General features: G+C 54.3%; 1 protein-coding gene across 1 annotated transcript in view; it reads left to right on the forward strand.

The window, feature by feature from the left end:
* The first annotated feature begins 561 nt into the window (after positions 1–561).
* The window catches only part of Iffo2 (intermediate filament family orphan 2), a 46,047-nt gene continuing 34,059 nt past the window's right edge, over positions 562–12,549 (forward strand). The window contains exon 1 of the mRNA NM_001134703.2: positions 562–1,481. Coding sequence (NP_001128175.2) covers positions 832–1,481 — 650 coding nt within the window. The 5' untranslated portion in view covers positions 562–831. The remainder of the gene's footprint in view (positions 1,482–12,549) is intronic.

The following is a 12,549-nucleotide window of genomic DNA, read 5'->3' on the forward strand; positions in this document are numbered from 1 at the left end:
GTAGTTAAGCCCGCCTGGCAGACTTGGTGGTGGAAGGCTCCCCAGGAAGGGAAGTGAACAGACCCAGGCCATCTGCCTTTTCAAGAGGCTGCAGCGCCCGGCTCTGCCGCGTTCTCGGGTGCAGTTTCGCATGCAGACTGCGTTAGATCATCTGAACCCCGCTAGGCCTGCAGCGCCGCACGCAGGCGAGGGTTTTCTGGGCCGTTGCTGGGCGGAGCCTGAACTGTGGACCAAAGGCGCCTCGCAGACGAGTGGCGCAGCTAGTGGGTGGGCGGAGTCCAAGGACCGATGGGCGTGGCCGTGGCTGGAGGCTTAGGAGCAGAGTCTCAGCGGGGGAAATCGCTGCAATGGGCGGGGGGCGTGGCCTATGTCCGCAGAGGGCGGTCCAGGCGAGGGGGCTAGGCCTTCGCCTATAGAAGGCGGGCTGGGCAGGGGCGTGGCCTTGGCCTACGGAGAATGGCTAGGCAGGGGGTGTGGTCTGCGTCTGCAGAGGGCGGGCCCTGGAGGCGTGGTCTTTGCCTGCAGAGGGCGGGGCTCGCCGCAGAGGGGGCAGCGCCGGCTGAGAGTCCTCTGCGAGCCGCTTCTGCGGCCGGTCCACAGCAGCTCTGACAGTCGCGGCGCAGGCACGGGACCCCTACCAGCCCCACGCAGCCACCGCAACGTCCGGCTCGTCCCACCATCTCTCCCGACCCTGCGGAACCACATCTGGACACTACCCCGGCCGCTCTGGAGCCCGCGCCCGCCCTGGCCCGGCCGCGCCGGGAGCCCGGCCCCGAGCTGGAGCCGCATCTGGAGCCGCGGGCCCGGGGCCCTGAGCCACGCAGCCGGCGCATGGTCAACTCGCTGCTGTTCGGGGAGATGGCCTTGGCCTTCGGCTGCCCGCCGGGGGGCGGCGGCTGCGCAAGCGGCGGCGGTGGTGGCGGGGCCGGGCCCGGGCCCTCGCCCGTAACGGCGGCACTGCGGGACGATCTGGGCTCTAACATCCACCTCCTCAAGGGGCTCAACGTGCGTTTCCGCTGCTTCTTGGCCAAGGTGCACGAGCTGGAGCGGCGCAATCGGCTCCTAGAGAAACAGCTGGAGCAGCAGCAGAGCGAGCGCGATCGGCGGCTGCGCTACAAGACCTTCTCCCGCGAGCAGGCCGTGCAGACCGGGCCGGAGCTGCTGCGGCCGCCGGCTGCGGGCGGCGGGCAGGCCCTCGGCGCGGCCACCGGCGTCAACGCCAACGCCGTGGCCCTGGGCGGCCTGCCTCCCGGTGGCGGCTCGCACCCGCAGCACTACGGTCGCCTGCCCGGGACCATCTGGAGCTACACTCAGGTGCGGCGCACGGGAGGCGGCGGCGTGGAAACGGTGCAGGGCCCCGGCGTGTCCTGGGTGCACCCGGACGGCGTAGGCGTGCAGATTGACACCATCACGCCAGAGATCCGCGCTCTCTACAACGTGCTGGCCAAGGTGAAGCGCGAGCGTGACGAGTACAAACGGAGGTGAGTGGACGCGCCCCTCCTCCGCCGCTCTCAGGACCGGCATCAGGGCCTGGAGTGTGGGCTGCGAACTGCGGGAGGACTAGGTTATCTAAATCCACAAGCTCAGGGCGCGCGGGATACCTGGACGCTGACCCCTGGGGCCAGGCACATTGTTTCCCAGGGACGTAATAACCAGCGGACTTGTGGTGATCTCATTTTGTCCACATGACAATGCGGTGTGAGGCAGCCTTGTCCCCATATTGCAGATGAGGAAACTGAGGCGAAGAGGTACCAACCAAGTGACTTGCCCAAGGCGTCTTGGCTAATCCGCGGTGAAAGTCAAGACTTGATCCCTTGATGGGAGTCATGGCTGGTGTCTCCTAGCTTAGGTATTCCCCGAGATGTAGGTGGTAGATTCCATTTCCCAAAGCAGGTATAGAAAGAGGGAAAAAAAAAACTCAACTAGCTCATTGTCTTTGTTTGTCCTTGAATTTAATAAGCTCACATTTGAAGATGAATGGATCTGTCTCTAGAGCCCCCAGGGTCGCCTAACTTGTTCCAGGTCTCTAAGGCCCAGATCTCTGGGCTGCAAAATCAAAATCAGACATCGGCCTTTTAGAAATTCATCCTCTTCTTCATACTTTACCAAGTCTCATGGTTTATTGAGTAGGTCCCATGAGTTCAGCCTAAGGGATCCCCTCAACCCCCCAGGGAAGAGGTACTCATGGGTATAATACTGGGTGAACCCAGATCATGGGGTCCGGCTGGAGGTCAGGAGCAGACTGCCTACAAGATTGCCAGTGTGTTCCTTGCAGTCCAGATTTCCTGGCTGCAAATACATGTTTTCTGCCCTCAGCCTCCTTGAAAGTATTGTCTGCTCAGCTTTCTGACACAAGGGGGGAAGGGGTCTGCGTAGAGGTCTCAGGTCTGTGTGGGGGAGGGGCCCTCTTGGTCTCAGGTTCCAATCTCAGACAGCGAGTGTAATTCTGGTTTTCTTGTCTTCACTCATGAGGGAGTGGGGTCATTCCTCTCTGAGAGCTGGGCCTGGGTCTTCATTCTTACCCTCTTCTGATGGGGAAGAAGTCAGATGTGGTTCTCATCGCCTGCCGGGGAGATTGTTAGCCACTTGGAAACCTATTTGCTCCTCAGGGAAATCTGGACTGCAAGGAGCAGCCAGTGTTCCAGGGAGGGGAGTGGGATGAAGCCCGTGTCCCAGGACGGTGTAAAGTCATCAAGCCGATGTTCTTACCTGTGGAAAGCAGGGAATAGAAATGGCTGGAGCCCCCAGTGCTGGTGCAGGGCCTGGATTGTTGGGGGAATACTTTTTCTTTCTGGCTTTGGGAATGTCCCCTGCCATTTCTAAAGAGGCCACTCTCTGCCCTTGGTGGTCATCCCCATCAGGGCAGTCTAGGGAAAGAGACACTTGCTTTAGATGGTGAAACTCCAGGAGGGTTGGGCTGGCCCTCCTGTCTGCCACCCTTGACTGTATAGTCATGACATAGGCTTGCGCCGCGTTTGTTTAATCATGTGTGTGCTTTTTGGTCCTGGCTACTAAGGTGACAGAAAGCTTGTGCCCAGGCTTCAAGGGGGATGGATTGCCATTGAGCAACGAGCCGTTCAGGTTGCACCCAGGGTGTGGGCTGTGATGTCAGCTTCTGGCACCATCCTGGAATGAGGCAGCCCTGCTGAGACAGGTGGAGTTCGGGCATCTCTCTTCCCGCCTTTCTGGGAGGTTCCTGGACACCCTCCTACCTTCTCTGAAGTTGATTCAAAGCTTTGGATTTTTCCAAAGTCAGTATTCTGTCTTGCCGAGGACTCAGTTTCCCTACCTGTAAAGCAAGGTGGTTGGACAACAGCTGTGTTCCTTGAAGCCCTGGGCTTTCTTGGTGATAGTTTAGGAAAAGCTCTTGGGTAATTAATAAAAATTATGAGGGCCTGTGAGACAACCCAGCGGGTAAAGGTGCTTGCCGCTAAGTCTAAAGACCATAGTTCTATCCCCGGGACCCACACTGTAGACAGGGAGACAGGGAGAGCCTCTCTTACAAGTCTCTGACCTCCACACATTTGCAGTGGCACAAACGCACACACAATATCCATGCACACACACACACACACACACAGACACACACACACACACACACGTGTAATTTTTCAAAAACACCCCAATACACCAAAATGTTAGTCCAGTCATGAAGGCGCTCCTGCTTTTACATTGATGCCAATGCACCTGGTCCCACCAGCATGCTAACTCTTAAATAGTTGGCTTGCAGTTAAAGCCTCTTTCTTTGGACACGATTGCCTGCTGATCAAGCAGGCCGCCGACACAGCTGTCCGCCCACCCGAATGTGACAAGGTACTCTTGACTTTTCTGCTGATGGCCTCATCGATTGCCTTCACTGAACCTAGAACAAGTTAACTTACATATTTGAGTCTGTAATATAAACACATACAGAAGAACCTTCTGTTCTCACTTGCTGCTGTATGGAGTTTCCCCTATGAGTATTCTTTCTGGAAGAAAGTAGGAAGGCAGTTAGCTTTTTTTTTTTTAAAAAAGAGTTAAAAAGAAAATCTCTGGGCTGCCAAGGCTTGTCAATATATGGCACTCCATGACAGAGCACTTGCCTAGTGTGCGGGGAGATTGGGTTGCAGTAAGTAACTATATCTGAGCTGCCAGTCTACCTCCGGCCCTTTGACTACTCAGAGGTCACAGTTCAAAAGATGAGACTAAGGCCTTTGACTGCCTGGTCTCTAGACTACCAAAGGCAACATAGCTTCCTGGGGTGTCTACTGTGGAACCCCGTGTTTAGCACTGGAGGGAAGGGCTCCAGGGTTCTCCACATTGATCCAGAGGACCTCAGAGGCTCCTGCTTGCTTCACTAAGTGGTAAACTAGTTGTATAGACGGGTCTAGAAGCTGCAGGTGTCTGTGGTTCTGTCTCATGACTCGTTCCTAGCCATGTGCACCTGAGTTTCCTGGTTTCGCCGAGGTAGAATCGGTCCATCTTAAAGCCACCCAATTTAAGTGTAGCAATGATTTTTAGAAAATATAGAGCAGTGTACCCTTCTCCGGGGTCTCGTTTTAGAACACTCACATCCCCCCCCAAATTCCTTCCTGTCCATTTGCAAACAGCTCCCCTCTGGAGCAGTCGCCAACCTGCCCGTGTCTCTGCCCATCTGATTTTTCTGGATGACTTAGAACTGAATCCCATGATATGTGGTCCTCCGTACCTGACTTCGTTCACAGAGGCTGTGTTTTAGGGGGTGGGTGGTTGTACTTGTGTATATCTGTAGAGTATCCCTCCTTATTTCTAAATCACGCATATGGATAGGTATGGGTCTGTCTGTTCCTTCACCTTACATAGTCTTGGGTTCCGAGTTTTAAGTCACCCGAGTGCTGTCTGACGTGGTCTTATCATCAGCAACACCCGGCTGGTTCTTTGTGTACACCACCCAGAGCAGAGCTTCTGGCCCCAGAGTGCCCCCGCCCTGGCTCTGCTCACCGCTTCTTTGGTTTCTCTTTGGCCCAACCTGCTCTTTACCTCGTGGGAAGTGTGGTCACCGAGATTGTATGGAGGGCAGAGTTGTGAAGCGTTGATCTGGAAACCAAAACAAACATTGCTTTCTGTCACCACCCAGTCCACCAAGATCTCTTGTTCTGAGTTTGCAAGTCGGGGGCTTTCCCTGGGGGAGAATCCTGTCGAAATATCTGAACTTTAAATACATGGGTTTTCTGAATTAGCCTCCGAGGGACCTGGACTCTCTGGGTGATCCCTGGGTCTGTGTCATGGCTGATCTTTCTGCTTTTTCTGATGACTTTGTGTTTATTGTGCCTTCTATAGGTTCTGGGCATCCTGTCTCTGCTTCCGATGACCAGAGTCTATTACCATGATCTGTTCCCATGACAGCCTCTTTCATTTATTGGAGAAGGAGGGTGGGTCACTTTATGGTTGTCAAGCAAAAGTTTTATGTAGGTCCCACTGGCTGTTGTGGGGAAGTTGTCACGGCTGTTCCAGGAAGTAACAATTACTGGTAGAGGCAGCCCAGCTGTGTACAGCGCATGGTGACTTTCTAGTGTCCCAGGTTCTAAGCCCCTAGCCCTGTAGGCCCTCTGTGATTATGGGCTGGCCGACTTTCTACCCTTCTGCAGATAGACAAGCAGACTGTATGTGCTTTTGGCTGGCTTTGTCCTTGGTGTTCGGGGGTATATGGAGGGCTGTCAGAGCATCTGAGGGACCTTGTGGTCTTTTATCTTGGTGGATTTCAAGTGGGCCCTTTAGATCCGCAGAATCCATAGTAAGGAGCCTCATGGGTGAGTCTGGGGACAGTGGGAGGCTGAGCCCTGGGCATTTAATCTGTGCCAACCGCAGGCTCTTTTTCCCATGATTCTAAAGGATAGCCTGTATGGAAACAGGTTTGCTATTGATAAAAGAAATTACAGAATTCAGCTGTGTACTTTCACATCAGAGGTGGGGAAACTGAGGCCTGGGGTGGGGTGGGGAGCTGCCATCCACTGCTGGCTTCTGGAAGCCCTTTTAACCGACACTGTTCTCATCCTAACTCTGATGTGATGCCTACATCTACCTCCAGCAGGGCCTCCTCAAAGGCTTTCTACCTTTTCCTTCTTCTGCTGCTGCTGTTCTCAGAATCTTTTTAAAAAGCTCGTTCCTAGGATGGGAGGGACTTCTGTCACAGCTATTTCTGACTGTGAGACGGAAGGGGCTGGGCTCTTAGCTAAAACGGAGGGCTCCAAAAAGGGATGTTAAGTGGGCAGCTGGAGTGTCCCTGCATTTCCCAGCATGCCCCAGGGAGGCCCTCCAGCAGGTGGGTACTGGCCACTTAGTGCCCCCAAGCCCCAAAGACTGTCTCAGAAGATTGTCTCCAGGTCTCGGAAGCTCCCAATAATAGGGTCCTTTAATAACAGGGGTCTTAATTTCCCAGTGAGGTGGCCTAGGGTGGTAAGAGAGTGTTTGAATCCTGACTCTGCCATTCTGTGTGACTATGGGCATATCTCTTGGCCTCTCTGAATGCATTAGTTCTTTGGTGAAGGCCTCCAGTCTGTGAAGGCCTAGGAATGTTCTTTATTGTAGCCCACAAAGTCTGTTCCCTTAATTTATAGGGCTCTCTGGGCACAGCCCTGGGCTGCCCAACAAATCCATTTCAGGACACGTTGCCTCTGTCTGTGTCCCCTGGAAGGCGCCAGAGATGGTGCTGGGGGTGGAGAGAAGCCTGGCCTCCTCTTTGTCCCGCCGAAGGGCAGTTTGGCCATCCTGGGAGTGATTTGTGCCTCCGGAACTCTCGATACCCAACCCCAGCCCTTTGTCTTAAAGGAACCCAACCCATGCTCCCTCCTTCTAGGACCTCGGTTCACTGGAGAACGGGGTTACTGAGTCTCTTGGCTGGCGAGGCATCTCCCTGGGGACAGATTTGGGAAGGACTCTCAGAGCCAGAGGGAGGGGAGGGGGGAAGGTCCCAGAAAAGAAGGGAAACCAGGGGACAGCTGACTCTGAAGATTCCTTCCCAGAGGAATGCAGGCGAGGCATTCGGCCGGCCCCACCGGATGCATGCCTACACATCCCCACCCCCACCCCCAGCCCCTGTACACAGTCACACGCACACGTGCACAAAAGGAACTCATACATGGTTGCAAGCACCCAGTCTCTGGCTTTGGGTCTGCAGCTTGTATCTCCACACGTGTCCTGTCATGTCGCTGTTGAAGGACGCAGGAGGGTAGAGCGGAATCTAGAAGACTCTCTTGCACGAATCCTTTGCTGCAACTGGACTCCGAGGCTCCCAGCAGAACTGATCGCAACCCTCCCTGCTGGGTATCAGATCCCGGAGGGTGGGACTTTTCGGTCCTGTCTTTTGTTGGCATTGGGGACATGAAGCCAGACTGGCATTCTGTGTAGTTTTGTGTCACAGATGGCTGGAGTCCCGAGACAGGACTACCCTTGGTCTTCCCTGCGCTCAGTAGTAAATGTGTGGACCCATAGTGTTCCTAAGGCTGCACCTCCTCCCACCCTGTAGCCCCCACACTCTGAACCCTAATAGGCCAGGATGTGTCTGCTCCCAGCTTTCTTGTGTTCACAATGCTCAGTCAGACCGACCAGAGTCCTCACTGAATAAATATTTGTGCAGCCTGGGAGGACTGCAATCTGGCTGCTGTGTGCTACTAGGCACCCGGGAGACAGGGAGGTCAGGTGACACAGACTGGGCATCTAGGGGCCTGGCATGCTGAGAGGTAGGGTCAGCATCTGGAGTCAGAAGGGCTGGCTTCAGTCCCAACACAGCAGCTCTGAGTTGGCGTGGTGCACAGGCATAGCACAGTAGTGAAAAGCTGTGTGAGTCTGGGCAAGGTGCTGAGCCTCTCCCAGTCTCAGTTTCCCCATCAATAGAGTGAGAAGGCTGCCCATTGTGGTGCCACACATCCGTCATCCCAGTGCTAGAGGAGCTGAGGCAGGAGGATCTACATGCGTTTGAGAACAGCGTGGGCTATATAGTGGGTTCCAGGACAGCCAGGACTCCAAGGTAAGCTTGCTTTAAAAAGCCAGAATCAATCAGTTGGATCAACAGGGGGGAGGGGGACAGAGCTAAGCTTGTGCCAGCATGTAGGAGGAGCCAATGGGATCACATGACTACAGAAGGGTACATACCTGAGGTAAAGAGCTATGTGGGAAGTTTGCAGGGTGGTGTGGGGGCTGGACTGGCCATGTGTAGGCTGAGTACTGAGTGCCTGCTTGGGAACTGGGCAGTAGTTTAGGGGGTCATGCGTACTTCTGGGTACACCATCCTAGGATGTTTTAGGGAAGGTCTGGGGCTATGCGGGAGCCTCGGCTGGTGAGCATTTGGTTAGCTATGTCAGAGACCGATGCTCGCAGGGTGTGGTTTCTTTCTTTTTTTTTTTTTTTGGTTCTTTTTTTCGGAGTTGGGGACCGAACCCAGGGCCTTGTGCTTCCTAGGCAAGCGCTCTACCATTGAGCTAAATCCCCAACCCCCAGGGTGTGGTTTCTTATCCAGTCCCTGGTACAAGAGAGGAACTGTCACCCAGCATAAAGTCAGCACAAGTACCTGGATGAGCCCCCTCCGTGGTGGTGTGGACCACTTGAGCCTGGTGAAGTCCAGGCCTTGCTCAGACCTGCCTGAGGGTGATAGGCCAACTTAGTCACTGGCAGCATCTGGCAGCTGAGACTCTGAGCTGTCCTACAGCGCATCCAGACCCCTTGCTCTTCAGAGAGGACCCTCATTTGGGGGAGGGGACCAGCTCCACATGAGGGGCTCATGGCTGAGTGAGCAGGGCTGTCTCTGGGTTACCTGTAAGATACTTGGTCGGTGCTCTTACTGCCTGGGCACACAGAAGGGCGTACCTGCTCAGGGCTCCCCGAATAGTCTTAGCCCCATGCAACAGTTTAGTGGGAAGGCACAGGGCTTCTCTGTGCAGGTTAAAGGCAGGCGGACGGTGTATCCCAGGCACTCAGTAAATACTCTTGTTCAAGGCCCTGGGTTCGGTCCCCAGCTCCTAAAAATAGAAAAAAGAAAAAAAAAAATTCCTGTTGTCTCTAAGCAACCAGGGGACCTGATAATGGCTTGAAAACTTCTTATGCATTCACATCAAGCAGGAAGGACATTTGAGGGCAACATGGGGCTGGGGACCCTCCCAACTTTTTGCTTCTGCTCACACTGTGAACTTTGCCGGGGCATCAAGAACTAGTCATCGGCTTCTCTTGTCTCTTTCTGGGGACCAAGAGCCTGGTAAGTGTGCTTGTCTGAGAAATTATTCTGTCATTCCACATGGCAGCTGCCGAGCATGTACCACACACTACATACCTGAGAACCAGGGAGCAGACAGCCTCTGCTCCTGGAGCTCGGTGTCTGGGGCTGACAGACGTGTCATATGATACTGCCATGTGCCTAGGGCCTGTCAAACAATGCCCATGCATAGGAACATGAGAAGCATTTCTTAGTTCACTTCATAAACAAATATTTATATGACATTCACCTGTGAGCTGACTGCCTTCAGAGAGGGTCACACGCATCTTATCACGAACCTCATTCCAACCGTGGGCGGGGGTGGGCGGATTGTGTGAGCGAAGTCTTCAGCCCGTTTTCGAGATGCCAAAACTGAGCCATTGAGGGAACCGGGCTAGGAGAGAGTTAACTCAGTGAGTCAGCCCTGAGGAGATCAGAGAAGGGAGCCCGCAGCAAACAGCTCTCCTGTTCCAAACCTCAGCTTTCGCTTCTGTGCAAGGGGTGAGCAATCTGACCTCAGGAGGCATGTGCAGATAGCCACAGTGATGCCTGGGGGTATGCCTGTGTGAATCACTCAGTGTTCGATCCTACATGGGGCCTCCTGACTTCAGTGCCCCCAGGATACTCCAACCTCACCCTTGACCTTGCCTTTGCCCCCACGCCTCCCCTGGACCTGACTCGAGTGCTGGATAGAAGCTGCAGAAGGAGCATGGAGCAGGGTGTTAGCAGAGCCCATCTGGGGAAGGAGAGCTGTGCATGTTTGCAGAGTCTTTGCCTCTCAGTCTCTGTTCCTTTACCTGTGACTGGTCATGCACACAGGGTAGACTGCGTGAGGCACTCAGGGCCTGAGTGCCATCATCCCCTGGAAGCTGCTCTGGAAAGTGGGGCCCAGAGTGACAGTTATGTCTTGTTCTCTGCACACTCACCCCATGGGCTCTAACTTTATGTTTGCCCAGCCTTTGCGCTGCCCACCTGTCGATTGGCGGGAAGAGGTTCCTGCAGTGGACGCACTGTCTTCTGCCTCTCTCAACGGGTTTTTACTTTTTCGGCTTATTTGAGGCAGTTCTTGGCTCCCTGCCACCTCTTGCCTGTCTTGGGGGAGAAGAAAGATCTGCTGGTCTTAGCAGACCTTGTGAAATCCCCTGGCAATCAGGCTTCTCTCTGAGCAGGGACAACATAGCTTTCCAGAGCCCATGGGAACCCCCTTTCTGCTCTGGCTCACTGCAGTACTGGGCTGAAGGCCATCTTGCCAGAGTTGGGGCAAAGTGGAAGTTTTGCAAAGTTGGGAGCAGAAGGCCCTGAAACTCTGCCTTGGGCACCGGCGGTGGGGTGGAGTGTCCCCAGGCCGGGGATCCCAGGAATTGCCCCAGAGGCAGCACTCCGGTTACATTTTGAAGGGGCAGTGGGAGAAACCGCAGAGAAAAGGGCTCTAGCTGAGGAGAGTAGCACTGCTGAGGCCTGGAAGGGAGGCTACTGCCAGGGCTGCAGGCTGGGACCAATCCTTGGTCTTTTATTTTTCCAAGCTCTTCTGGGTTTCGGTCCCCCTTGTGGTCTTCTGTTCACCTTTTCCCAAGTCTCCTCCAATCTTTTCATCTACTCTTTCTGGTTCTGGGTTCCTGTCTCCGTTCTTCATGGCTTGTGGTCCTGCTACTCATCCATCTGAGGTGAGGACGGGGCTTTGGTTCTGTACCCTTTAACCGGATGCCAGGCCTGATGGGCAGCTCTTGCTGCTAAGGAGTGTGTGTGTGTGTGTGTGTGTGTGTGTGTGTGTGTGTGTGTCTGTGTGTGTGTATCTGTATGTGTATCTGTGTGTCTCTGTGTCTGTGTGTGTGTGTGTCCGTGTGTGTGTCTGTGTGTGTCTGTGTGTGTGTGTATCTGTATGTGTATCTGTGTGTGTCTGTGTCTGTGTGTGTGTGTCTGTGTGTATGTGTGTGTGTGTCTGTGTGTCTGTGTGTATGTGTGTGTGTATGTGTCTGTGCACGTGTGCACATGCTTGTGAACGCAGGTGTGTAATGTGCCTGCTCCAGCTTGTGGTCAGAGCCTTTGTGTATGTCCTGAGCCCATGAGTTGTGGTGTTTACAGAGAGGTGGGATTGGGATGGAGGGGATTGGGATAGAGGATGTTGGCTGCTAGGTCTTAGAGGCCGTTGCTGGCCTTTGGGGGCCTAAGCTCAAATGCAGTGGGAGGGGGACCTAACTTTACCTCTCATGGTGCCCGTGTCTATCCCCACAGTCTGCGAGGCTCAGGCGCTCTTCATGACCTGTTATTCACCCCATTCCTCCCTCACCATCCCCATTATGGAGGGGCGATGCCTGCTGTCTTTTAAGTTAGGGTCTTTTGTAGCCCGTGGTGGCGACAACCAATGACCTTGAACTATTGGTCCTCCTGCGATCACCTCTCTGGCGCTGAGATTGCAGTCATGCACCACTGTACCTGGTTTATGGGCTGCTGGGGATGGAACTCTGGACCTTATGCATATTGGGCCACTGAGCCGTGTCCCTAGTGGGCCTTGGTACCCGCTGTCTTGTGAGAAAGACCAGGGAGCTATTTCTCAGGTTTCCTCTTTGCCCCGCTCATGTCCCTATGGAAGAACAGCTTCCTTGAGGTCACACAGGGAGGGGCTGGACCTGGGGCTCCCATGAAGTCCATGAGTTAAGGCGCTAATGAAAGGCTTGAAGTTGGGAGTTTGAAAAATACCCAGCAGATGGAGGCCTTCATGGGGTATGTGTGGATGAGGGTTGGGAATCGAGGCTGGGAATAAGAGGGGTAATGTGGCCTCCCTGGACCCCTGAGCCGATGTCCAGGTTGATAGCACTGCTGGTGGAACTTCATGGTTCCACAGAGAGACATTGAAGCTCACCTACAGGGCTCATCTGCTTATACCTAAGGGCACCAAACCGGACTCGGCCTCACTTTGGGGTCTTGGGTTATTGGCTGATCCCCCATCTTGATCTGCCAATCACATGCACGTGGCGTTGTTTTTTTCTGTGCCTCAGTTTCCTCTCGAATAAGTCAGGTAGAGAGACCAACAGGGTCCCGGGCCAGCATAGGCACCAGAGTTGTAGCTTGAGATGTTGGTTTGAACTTTGGACTCTACATTTTCCTGGAGCCCCCTCTTTCTGCCTGGGGTGCCCGATGGGGATGCTTTTGCATTCGTAATACCTCCTTCTCTCTGAATATCCTACTTTGCTTGGCAATTGGGCTACAGGTGTCTTTAAAGACAATGTACTGAAAGTGCCAGGACTTACCTGCCCAGGGACAGTGGAGGTCTGAGCTCTGCAGGCTGTGACTGGCAGAGTCCACATTCACCCGGTGCCAGGTTCAAGGCCCTCCAACTAGCAGATGGT

Source organism: Rattus norvegicus, chromosome 5, assembly GCF_036323735.1.
Source record: "Rattus norvegicus strain BN/NHsdMcwi chromosome 5, GRCr8, whole genome shotgun sequence".
In the NCBI taxonomy this organism is placed as follows: domain Eukaryota; kingdom Metazoa; phylum Chordata; class Mammalia; order Rodentia; family Muridae; genus Rattus; species Rattus norvegicus.